General features: G+C 47.4%; 1 protein-coding gene across 1 annotated transcript; it reads left to right on the forward strand.

Moving 5' to 3' along the window:
- The first annotated feature begins 11942 nt into the window (after window positions 1–11942).
- LOC135823844 (cytochrome P450 4X1-like) lies at window positions 11943–14658 on the forward strand. Its single transcript, XM_065336698.1, has one exon. The coding sequence runs from the start codon at window positions 12065–12067 to the stop codon at window positions 13580–13582; it is 1518 nt and encodes a 505-aa protein (XP_065192770.1). The 5' UTR covers window positions 11943–12064; the 3' UTR covers window positions 13583–14658.
- The last annotated feature ends 476 nt before the right edge of the window (window positions 14659–15134 follow it).

A 15134-nucleotide genomic window follows, 5' to 3' on the forward strand; every position in this document is an offset into this window, starting at 1 on the left:
CGAAACTGGGTGACTGCGCCCTACTAGATGGGGATTTGTATGCAAAATGTCACAAAAAGCGCCATTTCGTTCTTATAAAAGCACGGATTAGGTGTTGGCGGATAATGCTCCGTAATATGGGATATAATGCTTTCAGTAATGCTCCGCAAAAGGCCATATAATGCTCCAAATAATGCTGATAATGCTCCGCCGGATGGAATATAAACTCCTGAACCTTGCGGTATCGGGCTAAGAAAAACGCTATAATATTGCACCCATGCTATGCCACATAGAACGCACAATCTGGATCCGCCGCAGAGACTCGGCTGAACTAACGGCCTCAGTAAGACCGGTGCCGGTTAGAGCCTTCCCAAGTCGTTTCTGATACGCCAAGAAGGACTCCTTGATCAGCTTCTGCCTCTGAGTTTCCCTCTCCAAACGGGACTTTCCTTGTTTGTGTCTCGCAGCAGCAATATGGGACATAATTATACTCTTCTTCCCTGACAATGTTGTATGGCATGCCAGGCACACTAACTTGCCACAGTCGCTTTTGAGCGGCTCCGCACCCGTGTTTCGGCACTGATGGCCACTTCAGTGCTCTGTCCATGAGCTACTCGCGTCCTTTTGGAAACATTTTCAGACTTGGTAATACATGTAGCTGTTTTCTGAAAAGACCGCTTCCTCGCTATCGCGGCAGGATCTGCAGTTTCCAACTCGACGACGTCATTATCATCAGAGGACTCCGCCAAAAGCTCATCTGGAGAAAGCCCAGCTTCCTCCCAATCCAAAGAACGGCATCGCGGCGAATGGCTGCTAGTCAGCTGGTCTTACACAATGGTCAATGTCCGGTGAAAGTCCAGCGTTACTCTTCGACAAAGACATGGACTCTTGCTTCGATGAAAAATGTTTTTTTGGAACACTAATGCATTGTGGACGGTAACCGGGTAAGGTCTGGAATGTGTGCGTGTGCGCACCTCCACCGTTCCATGCTGCCTGCTGGCTCACATTTGTTTCGTTGGTTCGGCGTTGTTACCTGGCCGGATCTTCAAAAGTTGCTGGCCGAAGATAGACTTCCGGGACCGGAAGTTTTTGAGAGTACTGTGCACATGTGCTGGACCGCAACTACATGTAGCACTAATACACACATAGCCACTATTGCATGCAGTATACCAGGTATACTGGGCCTGGCACTGCGTGCCACGATCTGTTTGGTACCATGCATGATGTGTGCGGTGGTCTATCGCTTGTAGTAATACATCGCGTATGTAACAAATGTTGCCAATCAAAGGCCAACGCTATAGCCGATACGAATCTGTACATGAAGATGTGTGTAGATCTACTACATGTACAATGTATGCAGTCATGTAGAACGTCGTATAATGCCATTTGTGGCCTCGTAATGCTTTATAATGCTCGTAATGCTCCAGGTGGTGTATAATGCTCGATATAATGCCGGCATTATCCGCCAACACCTAGTCCTGGGTAGGCCTTGACAGATTATGCTAATATTTTCGTGAAATTATGCTTTTCACATTGCTGAAAAAATTGCAGAATTATGCTATTTTTATGCTAAAAGTTATCATAATTATTATGCCGCATTATGCTCACAAAGTCACATATGCTGCTAATTGTATAATGGTTCTGTGCAAAATAACAGGGGAATTTTTTTGTAGAGGGCATTGTACTGTAGTAGCAAAAGTTCAACGGGGTCAACGCACCGTCCGACCTACATGTAGCTACGAGTCCGACCGTCACTGATTGTAGTGGACTGGACATGTTCTCAAGGGAGTCGTAAACCTACGACTTCCTGGTGCATCTACATGTACATGTACATGTACATGTACATGTACTTGTACTTGTAGAACATGTACAACTGCATGGAATTTGATGCGAGCAGGCGGATTATTCCAATTTTATGCGATTCGTATGCAATTTGCCTCGAATTATGCGATTATTCGATTTTGGTAGGAATTATGCGAAAAATTATGCTAGCATAATCTGTCAAGGCCTACTCCTGGGTGATTCGCACACTGGAAAGCCTGTCAGTGAGGCGCAAGAACTTTTAAATCATGTCCAGAGGGCCAGCATAGTGGCAGGAGTGTGTGGTGAAGATTTCACTCAAATCCATTGAGAGACATGACGAGCCACGGATGACCGCGATTGGCCCATATGTTGTAGTCTTTTGGACGCTGAGTCGACTGGTTTTTGGACCGAAAAGGCTGCGATGCAGCGTTCCTCCTTTATTCCCAATCGAACATGGTTGAACAAGCGGTCACTAGCTCCTCCGTACACCAGTCAGCTGGTCACCGTGCCCGCAGGGTACAACTTACTAGCCTGTTTGACCTTTTTTGGGTGCAGTCCTGTCACTCGAGTTGAACTCGAGTTGAACCTTGGTTTGAAAGTTGTCGCCTGCTGGCGTGGTGACCAGGTGATTTGGGCACCCAGGAGCACGTGACCACTTGTTCAACCATGTTCGATTGGGAATAAAGGAGGAACGCTGCATCGCAGCCTTTTCGGACCAAAACCAGTCGACTCAGCGTCCAAAAGACTACAACATATGGGCCAATCGCGGTCATCCGTGCTTTTATAAGAATGAAACGGCGCTTTTAGTAACATTTTGCATACAAATCCCCATCTACATGTAGTAGGGCGCAGTCACCCAGTTTCGGTGGAAGTGCGCGAGTTCGATTGGGATTCAAGTAGGAAGAGAGCGTCTCAGCTTTCTCGGACCAAGACCATTCGACTCAGCACCCCGAAGACTACAACTGGTGAAATTTTAATTTTTGCCTTAACTTCCCCTTTAATAGTTGCTGGCCGAAGATAGACTTCCGGGACCGGAAGTTTCTGCGAGAGTTTCCACACTGTGCTGGACCACAGCTAGCTAGCAATAGTACTGCATGCAATAATGGGCCTGGCACTGCGTGCCACGATCTGTTTGGTACCGTGCATGATGTGTGCGGTGGTCTATCGCTTGGAATACATCGCGTATAGTAAAAAATGTTGCCAATCAAAGACCAACGCTATAGCCGATACGCGTACGAATCTGTACATGAGGATGTGTGTAGATCTACTAATCAGTCATGTAGAACGTCATATAAACTATAATGCCATTTTTGGCCTCGTAATGCTTTATAATGCTCGTACTGCTCCGGGTGGTGTATAATGCTCGATATAATGCCGGCATTATCCGCCAACACCTAATGACGACACCAAAGTTACGGTCAATTGAATGCCATATGAAATTTACGATCAGGCTGCTACCAAAATCGTACATGTAAATAATTTCGCTAGGACCCTAAAGGTCTGACGTGGAATTATGGTTGCATATTTAAGAGAGCATGTCTGAGAATACCAAAGTATGTGTGCAAGTGGATCTCTCCGATTTCGCTCAAAATTTGCAGGTATGTTCCCTTTGGGGTGTGGATCGATCGTGCAAAGCCCTTGAAAAAGTTTCTGAAGGGAACCTTGAAATTTGGATACCCCTCAGAAATGGCCGAAATATCACATTATTTATGGGTCTAGAAACGAGTTACGCCACAGCGTATACGAACAAGCTATGAACAAAACTCCATCAAGCCAACATTGCCTCACCTTAGAAGAGTTCCTGGAGCGGTACCGCTTAGCCACGCCAGGATCCCAGAAGACGAGGTCCATCACCCCCTGACGCCACAAATGATCGTCTTGAAAATAGCCAATTTACAAGCGCTGGCAAAACAGCCAGCTACGTCCTCAATTGGCCAGAACTATACACCGGCAGATAGTAGAACACCTCTTCTAGCGCTGAGGACATGTCCCCCATCTTCCTTTTGGGGTTTTCTTGAAATAAGCTGTTTTGAATTTTTCCACTCGACCATGCTGAAATACGGCCAAAGTCATACCTGCGCAGGAAAGCTCGCCCCTCCGCGACGTCTCCTCAGCAATTTCTACACCAACACTACTCCCAAGGCCGCAGAACAAAGTGTATTGTTGGCTCTGACAAGGAAAAGCAGCGGTGATCACTTGTCACTCCAAACGACAAGCTTCTCCTTGCGCCACCAATAATTTTTTGTGCGACTGTTGATGCAAAAGTGACTGAAAGCATGAGCGCAATTCTTGAATTATATTATTTTACTACAAGAGGCACGGTGAAATCACGTGCCTTGTGACGCAAGAATTCCAAGTCGCGTGGATCATGTCTCACGAGATTTCAGAGTCACCTTCGTCATGTGCGCTTGTTACTCGCCTTGAACGCCCGTTGGTCTGGAAGTGATCACACTTGTGTTGTTACTGCGCTCAAGAACACGATGACCGTGTTGTAGGCCTACGAATCGGGACTTTCCCTGACCATGTAAGTCGAAGACCAGTGAAATGATGATGAAATCATATTCTTTATGACGTAAGAAATCTCTCATGCAGTTCACGCGACAAGTAATTAATTAGTTCGTGCAGCCAGTGCTGCTCGCGTGCCAGTCAACACAAAGCGACCGAGCTTGCAGCTTTTGTCGAGCATCGACATGAAAACAAGGGACTTTTACCGTTGGACTATGTTCGGATTGCAGGAGGTAAGTGTGAAAGATGAATAACTCTCCATGCTGTACGTGGGGCATATTTCAACAGCTTGCTGCTATTGCAACACTCCTAGGACAGTTTGTGAGGGTTCTCAGTAGATCAAGCAGGAAATACAGTTCATCTTACCTCGCGGCCATCATGGTCTGTTCCGAGTAGCGTTCCAGTCACGTTCGCGATCGATGGCCGCGTGTCGTGATATGGAAGCGTCATCCTACGTCACAGAGCACGCGATCTCATCGTGCATCTTGCAATAAAATTCAAAAACTGCGCTCAGGCCTTCAGTCACTTTTGCATCAACAGTCGCACAAAAAATTATTGGTGGCGCAAGGAGAAGCTTGTCGTTTGGAGTGACAAGTGATCACCGCTGCTTTTCCTTGTCAGAGCCAACAATACACTTTGTTCTGCGGCCTTGGGAGTAGTGTTGGAGTAGAAATTGCTGAGGAGACGTCGCGGAGGGGCGAGCTTTCCTGCGCAGGTATGACTTTGGCCGTATTTCAGCATGGTCGAGTGGAAAAATTCAAAACAGTTTATTTCAAGAAAACCCCAAAAGGAAGATGGGGGACATGTCCTCAGCGCTAGAAGAGGTGTTCTACTATCTGCCGGTGTATAGTTCTGGCCAATTGAGGACGTAGCTGGCTGTTTTGCCAGCGCTTGTAAATTGGCTATTTTCAAGACGATCATTTGTGGCGTCAGGGGGTGATGGACCTCGTCTTCTGGGATCCTGGCGTGGCTAAGCGGTACCGCTCCAGGAACTCTTCTAAGGTGAGGCAATGTTGGCTTGATGGAGTTTTGTTCATAGCTTGTTCGTATACGCTGTGGCGTAACTCGTTTCTAGACCCATAAATAATGTGATATTTCGGCCATTTCTGAGGGGTATCCAAATTTCAAGGTTCCCTTCAGAAACTTTTTCAAGGGCTTTGCACGATCGATCCACACCCCAAAGGGAACATACCTGCAAATTTTGAGCGAAATCGGAGAGATCCACTTGCACACATACTTTGGTATTCTCAGACATGCTCTCTTAAAAGAGATGAGGCTGAGAGTGTGACAGTGTGTTAGGCCCAAAATCGCTCCGTTTTCATATAATTCATAGCGTTTTAAAGACTAAGTCAAAAACACATTTTTCGGTCAGGCCTGAGGCCTACCACGCTGGGAGTGGGAAGAAGCTGCGCCGGTGTCACAGGTCATCATGTTCACGAAGTTCACAGCGGACGTCAGCTTGGTAAGGTATGGCGAGTTCTAGCTTGGAGCTAGCTGGACCATCTCAGCTCAGGCGCTAGGCCCGGCTAGGCTTCTCAGCACTGTCAAGTGTCAGCGGTGCAGGCCTGTTCCGCATCTAGTATCTGTGGTAGTGTGGATGCTGTAGATCCACATAATGAGGCGTTGTACTTGTACGTAAGTTGTAGTACTTGACCGAGCGGGTGCCGGTGCAGCTCAGAGCGTGAACACTTGTATCGGTGATCGTGAGCGGGGTTGAGCACGTGCTTTCAACCACCTCGTCGACCTCAGCAAGCGCGGCGAGGTCGTCCAGGCTCTTATTACTACTACTACTAGCTGAGGCTTGCGTGTGTCCCAGCCAGAATCAGGCGGACTGTCACCAGGTCACGGGCAAACGCTGTACAAACAGCTCGCGCAGGTTAGTCGGGTCCAAAGACGTACTGCCCAAAAGCTGTTGCATGCGTCGGAGGACGCGACTTGGTCGGCTGTCCCCGATGGCGATGTCCGCTGTCGAGAGTAGCTCCCGCAACCGTGCCTGATCTGACTTTTGGGTGCGTGCGGTGAGCGCCTCTTTCAGGACTTGGTATGGCTCCTCGGCTGGCGGCGCTAGGAGCAAGTCCCGAATCTCAGCGGCGTATTCAGGAGCAAGCGAACTCACGACGATATTGTACTTGGCCGGCGGGTTGGTGATGCGATGGTTGGCAAAATGCGCTTCTGCTTGTGCAAACCAAAGTTGCGGGTCGCCGGGCCAGTACCGCGGCAGTCGGAAGGTGATGGCAGACACCGGACCGTCCGGTGCGTCGGATTGGCCGTTGCGGACGAGTGGTTGGTATTCGTCCGGGGCGGAGGAGCTAGCGGCAGCTGAAGCTCCAGGAAGCGGAAGCGGAAGAACCATCGTCGCTGGACATATTGCACTTTACTCACGTCGGAGGTCACCAATTACTGAATTAGTAGTCTAGATACAGTGCAACGAGTGTTAGTTTCCAAGATCTTTACAAGACTGGCGAACACTAAATGCCATGAAGAAAGTGAAGAGAAAGGAGGTTTATACATGTATAGGAAAGAGCTTGTGATAGAAGACTGTGCAGTGAAGTTTGTTGTTTTGTTAGATATCTGACGTGTGCTGTTTGGAAGACGTGTTTACTTGTACAATGTAGATGCAAACAGAACTTTAATACAAGAGATGAGTAAAGACTACTTTTCTACAATAGTGCTCGCCACTTTTGGTTGCTTTGGAAGTATTAAATCGCAACTTTCGCAACTTTCTTCATTTTCACGAACTACTTCGCAACTTTTCCGCAACCGTGAGCAGAGAAGCGCCTTGGAGGAGACCATTGAAGTGTCCGTGATGCTACATGCTCTCCTTCAACTCCTTCAACAAGAAACGCTGAAACAATGCATCAAAATCATCATGACAAGTGTACTTCTCGAAGAACATTACAATGTACATGTACATGATTGTGCACACAACGGTGACATCGCGGAGGACCGCTGTGTTCGGAAACAGTGGCCTCACTACAACCATCCACGGTTGGCAGAGCCCCGGTCTTGCGATCATTGGAACCGGCTCTGCCGACCGTGGACGGTTGTAGTAGGTCACTGTTTCCGAACACAGTGGTCCTCCGCGTTGTAACATGCTGTCAACGTGTTTTCAACAAAACAAGGTTTATCCGTGCATATACATGTACATGTATGCCGAGGTAATATGGCAGCACTGAGCTATGTGTACATGTATGATTGATATTATGGCATTTATGCGCAAGAACCCGCTCATTTTGTTGCGAAAAGCATAAGTTAGTTGCGAAATATTTTGGCATCTTTGAGAAAGGGCTAGCGAGGAGTGCTTACCATCCAAAGATGTCGTAATGTGTATTGCCACTATTGGAACTATGCTAGCCAAACATTACATAATTATTATGGTAGAGAAGTACGCGTGGTAGGTATTACGATGTGTGCGAGAGTATCACTCAGTATGATGAATCAGTGTTTGTGATGATGTGGACAATATGACGTGTACATGCAAACAAAATTAATGATGATATCATGATGCGAGAACGCCAGAGACGCTACATCAATACTATCAAAGCAGATCATTATTTGCAATAGCGCAACTTGGAAAGCCGGCTAAAATTCCACACCATCCCTACTTGTAAAGTAGGTCTATATTAGGGAACGTGGGTCTACAAAGACCGTGGACGGCACTCATTCAGAAATGACAACGCATATACATGTACCTGTATGAGGCCCGGCACCCAGGTTAAACAGGTGACGAACCACCTGACCAAAACGAAAGAGATCTTGCATCTTGCATGATTCACAGGCCATTGGTACTGAAGACCAAGGGTGTGAATGCACCTCTCTCAACATCCACTACACGCTGCAGATATGCTCTCTTCTTCTGGCTTCCATTCCTAGACATCTGTGCAAGACGTTGCCCCCTCGACAACACGGATGCTGATGGGTGAGTCACCCTAATATCAAAACATGAATCCTGCTGTCGAGACCAGAAACCTCTTGCACAGATGCCCAAACTGGCTTCGTCTCTTCTATTGACCGAGGCTCCGGAGAGCGACTCACCCTCCAGCGGCAGAAGGGGAGCTCAATCCGGACATCCGCTAGAGCAGCGCCCATAACCATGGCATCAGCCTGAAGACCACGCAATCCACGCTGATGATCGGTTTGGGTCTATACAAATATTTGGCTGTCAAGCCGTTCCGGTATCGAACCATCCGCTATTACTGTAGTCCGTGTACATGTACTAGTACTAGTACTACTAGTAGTAGTCTAGTACTAGTAGTAGTACAGTCGTAGATCTACATTGTAGTTCCATGAGTACAGACTACCGCTGTTCATGCACCCCTTGCGCGGGCTGTCTGTACTCGTAGATCTGCCCTCTTCTACTGCTAGTACTCAGTAGTACTAGTAGTAGTACTGGCTGCGTTCGATTCTGCACTTGAATCGATTCATGAATACATTCGCATGCATTCAAGTCGTTCGATTTCCATGTCATGAGTACTAACAGAGTACTATCATACCTCGGTTATCCGGACCCCGAAGTTACGGGCACTTCGGTCTACCGTGCACTATTTGGGCGAGTTTCAGGGGAAATATTACTACTCTTTTGTCACTTTTCGTAGAAATATTGACGTCATATGCCATATCGATGGCCTTTTCCCCATCAAGATGTATATGATTCGGAGTTACGGACATTTTCAAAGTTACGGGCAGTGCAAGGTCCCGGACTGCCCGGATAAACGAGGTATGAGTGTAGCCCTTTCCCAAAGATGCCAAAATATTTCGCAACTAACTTACTTATGCTTTTCGCAACCATGCCAAAACAAGTGAAAGTTGCCGAAGGTCGCATCCATATTTTCAGAAAAAGCTCAAAAGTTGCTATATCGCAACTCAAAATGAGCGAGTTCTTGTGCATAAATGCCATAATATCAATCATACTTCATAGCATGATCTACGCACCTCCCACCGCTTTATTATTGTTCTATTAGGAGCTGCATCTGCGCCTTGATCCTTGAAGGGTGGTGGTGTTCCTACGGATGTGGAAAACTCGGTTTCCAGCCGAGTCTCACGCGAACCGTGAATTTTTTTCATAGCAGAATTGCGCAGTGCTGCCACATTATACATGTTTATGCTGACCTTTCAGACAAACTTCCAGTCAACTTGACCATCATGCTGGCGGCTTATAGTTATACCAAGAGTACATAACCCCCCCCCCCCCCCCCCCAGAGTGTACAACGCCGATCCAGCTCTGCATATATATGGTCTTGGTCGAGCGGAATCGGATCTTCTGATGTCATGCGTACACTCCACACCAGCGCAAGGCCGGTCTCGAGGCAGGGCACCATTGTTTTTGATCCAAGAGTACCCGCGACTCCCCGGGTTCCCCTCAGATGTGTACGGTATTATGACGCAAAGATCCGATTCCGCTCGACCAAGACCCTATGCAGAGCTGGATCAGGTGTTGCACACTCTGGGGGGTTATGTACTCTTGGTTATACTGGGCATATAAACCTCATACAAACCCCATATAGACCGCCACCATAGAAACAGGAAGAAGTTGACTGTCAGTTTGTGTGAAGGTCAGCATAAGTATAATACATTCCACTAGTCCGCTTGTACGGTACAAGCGTACTGCTGGGTTGTATTATTATACACAAAAATGTATGTGCACGGATAAACCTTGTTTTGTTGAAAACACGTTGACAGCATATTATGTTATTAACCCTTTGGAGCTCATCGTTCGAACGATGCCAATGTCATGTGTGCAAGTGCACTCAACGAGTCACAACTCAGTCAAATCTCAAACGTACAGTATTCAACAATCGAAATACCTACGAGGTAGCAGAGAATCTAAGCTGTCGGCTCGAAAAACTCCTGGGTCGATACGAGCTAGTATAACAGAGCGGCAAGTGCTCGAGCGTTCGCTCGATTTCTCATGCGTCAGCGAAGTGCAAATTTCGTTCAAAAGTGGGATTTTCCCTCTTCCTGCCCACGCAGCGTGTGACATCACTCCTGGCGCTTTTTGTCACGGCTTTTGTGAGTCTGTTAGAAAAAATTTGAATGATTTTGAGCTAGCACGAGTGAAATGGCGAGACAAGGACTATTCCCGTTTTGGATTTGGTATTCAGCTGGCGTTCCTGGCATTCAGTGGCAGACAGCAATCGCTCTCCTGAATGAGTGTGGACTCGCTGTTATTCTCGTTCCAAGAGCTTTCCAACGAGCCCAAGATCGTCAAAATCGGTGAAGTAGAACCAGCGTTATGATGGAAATTGGAACGAATATACTTGCAATTGCAGCTATCTCCCGACGTCGTGTGATCAGTGCAGTTCCAAAGGCAAAGGGTTTACAAGGCCGAGGACAAATGTGTTCGGAAACAGTGACCTTACTACAACCATCCACGGTCGGCAGAGCCGGTTCCAATGATCGCAAGACCGGGGCTCTGCCACCCGTGGATGGTTGTAGTAAGGCCACTGTTTCCGAACACAGCGGTCCTCCGCGTTATGTACATGTACATTGTACATGTTCTTCGAGAAGTACACTTGTCATGATGAGTTGATGCATTATCAGCGTTTCTTGTTGAAGGGGAGCATCACGGACACTTCAATGGTCTCCTCCAAGGCGCTTCTCTGCTCACGGTTGCGGAAAAGTTGCGAAGTAGTTCGTGAAAATGAAGAAAGTAGTTGCGAAAGTTGCGATTACTTCCAAAGCAACCAAAAGTTGCGAAAAAAAGTGGCGAGCATCTTTGAGAAAGGGCTAGTCATGAGTAAGTACTACATGTAGTACAGTTAGTATGGTTTACAGTGAGTGCGTTCTGCATGCACGCCAATCGATTCACGAATTGATTCATGAATCGATTCGCGCTAATCACTGCACTCCATATATGTGTGAATGGATTCCGAATCCATGGCTCATGACACGGAACCATGGCTCATTATCATTATGATCATGTCGACCATGTCGAGAGCCATGGATTCGGAATCCATTCCCACATGGTGATGTGATTAGCGCGAATCGATTCGTGAATCGATTGGCGTGCATGCAGAACGCACTCACTGTAAACCGTGCATGACTGTACTGTGCACAGGCTCTAGCGTGATCATGGTGATACTGGTGATACTGGATCGCGGACTCTACTCGTACCTACCTACTACTAAACGACACGTCATAACCCCATAACCGCATCCGGATCCTTGTACACTGCGTACCGAGTAGAACTAACTACCCAGTTGACCGACGACGTGCACGTGCGCGGTAGATCTAGACTATACTACTAGTCTGGAGTACGGATGTCAGCACAGACTAGTCAGTTCATTGCATGTGAAAACAATGCGCCATTTGCGGTAGATCTACACTGACATGACAGTCTGTACTAGCTGTGTAGTACTGACAGCAGATTATTTCTACTCGTAGATCTACCCATCACTGCCATCAGTCATCACCGCACCGCGGTAGAGACTGCGAGAGCACTCTCGCGCACACGCACACACCATGTACACACACACACACGCACACACACCTAGTACCTGCCCGTAGACGCAGTACACACTCCCTAGCCATGTGACCTGCGCAGGTAACTGGTTAGAGCTCGGAACCTCATGTCATGATTCGCTGGCGAGCCTACAAACCTATAAAACCTACACTGGCTATCGCAAACAGAACATTCACAAACAATTATTGTAAACAAGTCGTTGATATGTGTACTAGTACTAGGTCAGAATCTTAGTCTCACTCTCCAAGGTACTCAGTAAACTGGTTGCAGTCATTCTGCAGCGGCATGAAGAGGCTTTGACCGCTCACCAGTACGATGGACGTGAACTACTTACCCAGCCTCATCGCTATCGCTGGACTTTCATTGTTTCTGGCAAAGTTTCTGCATATCGTGGCCACATGGTGGCTTCATCGGCGCTTTCTAAGGCAGCGAATACCGGAGCCTTGCAATGCCCACTGGTTTCGGGGACACCTGGTAGAGGACTACCGTCTCGCATGGGACACCTACCTGGGATATGCTCGAAAACTGCCGCGTATGTTCTTACGGCAATTGGGTCCTTTTGCGACCTCAGTCTCAGTGTGTCATCCGGACACCATTGCAGATGTCATGCGAATCAAGTCGGAAAAACAACCACTATCTAAAAGAGTTTTCCGCGTTTGGCTTGGAAATGGCCTCGTGTTCACGGAGGGTAAGCGGTGGGCCCGTGATCACAAGTTGATTTCTAACGTGTTTTCGCCGGACATGCGCCGCGAGTATGTGAATTTCTACAAGGAAGCAGCATTCATCATGCTTGATCTCTGGGAAGAGCAGCTCCACAAGAGTGTGGATGTGTCGCAGTATTTTCCAATGCTGACGTTTGACATCATCCTGCGGTGTGCTATGGGTACGGAGACCAACTGCCAAACGGAAAGTGATCCAAGTGCCCCTGCCTTGCGTTATGCTGCTGCATTGAGAGGAATCCTTGAGATTATCTTCTCGCGTTTCACGCAACCTTGGTTCTACTCGGATTTCATATTCCTTCATTCTCCAACTGGTCATCGCTTCCAGAAGTTGCTAGCGGAAACACACAAGTTCAGTGAACAACTTATCCGAGACAGACGGGCATGTCTTCAGAATGCTGAAGGTGAAAATGATGGTGGAAACAAAAGGCACCGAGATATGCTCGACATTCTACTGATGGCAAGAGATGAAGACGGTGTGGGATATAGCGACACGGAGATCTGTGAGCACGTCGAAACGTTCCTCTTTGCGGGCCACGACACTACGGCCTCGGCCTTCCAGTGGATCATACACTATCTCAGTCTAAACCGTGATGTCCAAGAACGCTGTCGTAACGAAGTACTAGCCGTCTTGGAGAGATGTGGTGGTTTGGACAACTTTGCTCATGGGCACCTGGCTGACCTGGAGTACTTGACACAAACCATTCAGGAGGTGCTGCGCTTGAGCAATGTTCTCCCGTTCGTAGCAAAGACAAGCAAGCATGCCAGCCAGGTGGATGGTGTTGGGCTGCCTACTGGTACTGGCTTTCAACTCAACATGATGGGGGTCCATATGAGCAAACAAGTCTGGACTGACCCGGACACGTTCAATCCTGATCGATTCTCACCAGATCAAAGTAGCACACGGAGCTCCTATGCCTTCATCCCCTTCAGCTGCGGTCCACGCACGTGTATTGGTAAGCACTTTGCCATGGATGAGATGAAGGTGGTGATGGCCATGATACTGGCCAAGTTCCGCTTTACGCCAGACCCTCACGCCAAACAGCCTGCTTGGGTAAATGCAATAATCGTCAAGCCAGATCCCGGTGTGCATGTAAAATTGGAGCTTGTATGAACATCAAGTTAGTATTCCATTTGATGCCTTGCTGCAGCTAGAGTCACCGCAGTAACTAAACAAGCTGAGCTTGAAAAATGTACACTGATAGTGGTGTCTACGCGACCAGCTATTTTCTGTAGATCTGTTTTCCTAATGAATACTGGCTTCGCCGGTCTAGATGAAACGTACCTAGTGGATATGCTAGGTAGATTGATTGCCAATTTACGCTTTCCAATTTTGATTTTATTCTTATTCAGCTTACACTGGAGTATGATTTGAGTACCATACCAGCGCGATCAGAGCCCTCTCTTGAATAGTGCCCTATCTCGAATAGTGTCCCAGTCTCTAAGAGCCAGTGAAAAAATAGAGCCCTCTCTTGAATAGTGCCCCCCCCCCCCCTCCCGGCTTGTAACCAAGCGCATGTGCAACTTTGGTGTTCTTTTGGTAATGTTCTTGTCCATTTCATTTTACCTGGTGGTTTCAGGATCACAATCGCAGTTCTTGGTGCCCTTTCTGTTGAGTCGTGATAGTTTACAGTAAACTTTAGGCTCTGTTTTTCTTTGCATGAATTTTTTTATGCGGGATTTAAGCAGCTCAGGTATACTCAGTACTTGGATTACATACATGTAGCTGCTTCTGTTTGCGTGACACGATGTCTGCAGCTTTTAACCTCCGCCTGCTCGTGACTTTGTCTCATCTTGGTTACCACTGCATCATACTGCTGTCACCCGGAATCTTGTGCGCTAAGGCTGGAAATATTGCACTTGCGAGAGTATCCAAATCACGACAGACCCAGCCGATGCAGCTCAGTGCCGTCAACAAACTGTTCTTCGTGTTTAAAGCGATCTTGAATGCCTTTAGTTGATCATAAGCTTACCTCTTTCTTTCTCTTGGCATACATGGTATTATTGTGTGACTTGTATTAGCTGTTCCTGATAGGCTATGCCTAGTGTTAGAATTACATTGTATGTTCATGGCCTTGATATCCTGCACTGACAAATGCTTTGCTGATTTACCTACATTTAATCAGTGCGTATTCACTAAATTCATGGTTCCTGAAACGAGAGAGCTTGGAAGGTCACGGCCCTACGCTATGCCTTTTTGCCTTGCTCATTAGGCCTTTCCCAAATCGGCCGGCCGAAAAATTCGCCGAAAAGTAGCCTTTTCAGAAAATCGCCGATCTTTTGGCCGAATTCTGAGATTTCACCTAGAAATCGCCGAATATACATGTTTTGCAGGGTCGTGGGCAACTGGGCATGACCGCTCGTGCGCGCCTAGCCTGCGTCACGGCCCGTGGGTATTTCCCAAATCGGCCGGCGGAAACATTGGCCGAAAATAGTGGTTTGAAGAAATCACCGATCGTTGAGCCGAATACGCAATTTTCGCACTGAATTCGCCGAAAATTGATGTTTTAGTGCCTCAATACATGCAAATACAATTATTTCTGTAGCCATTATCTGCGAAAGGTGGCTGCGACTTTGGAGCCGAATTTCCACCTTTTACAGAAATTTTCAGCCAATTCTGGCGATTTTTCAGCTGATCGAAAAGTCGAATAGGCCAAAAATAAATG

This window comes from Sycon ciliatum, chromosome 8, assembly GCF_964019385.1.
Source record: "Sycon ciliatum chromosome 8, ocSycCili1.1, whole genome shotgun sequence".
NCBI lineage: Eukaryota > Metazoa > Porifera > Calcarea > Leucosolenida > Sycettidae > Sycon > Sycon ciliatum.

Bases quoted from the DNA above. Each gene is read 5' to 3' on its own strand.
- LOC135823844 (XM_065336698.1), top strand. From the start codon at position 12,065: ATGGACGTGAACTACTTACCCAGCCTCATCGCTATCGCTGGACTTTCA.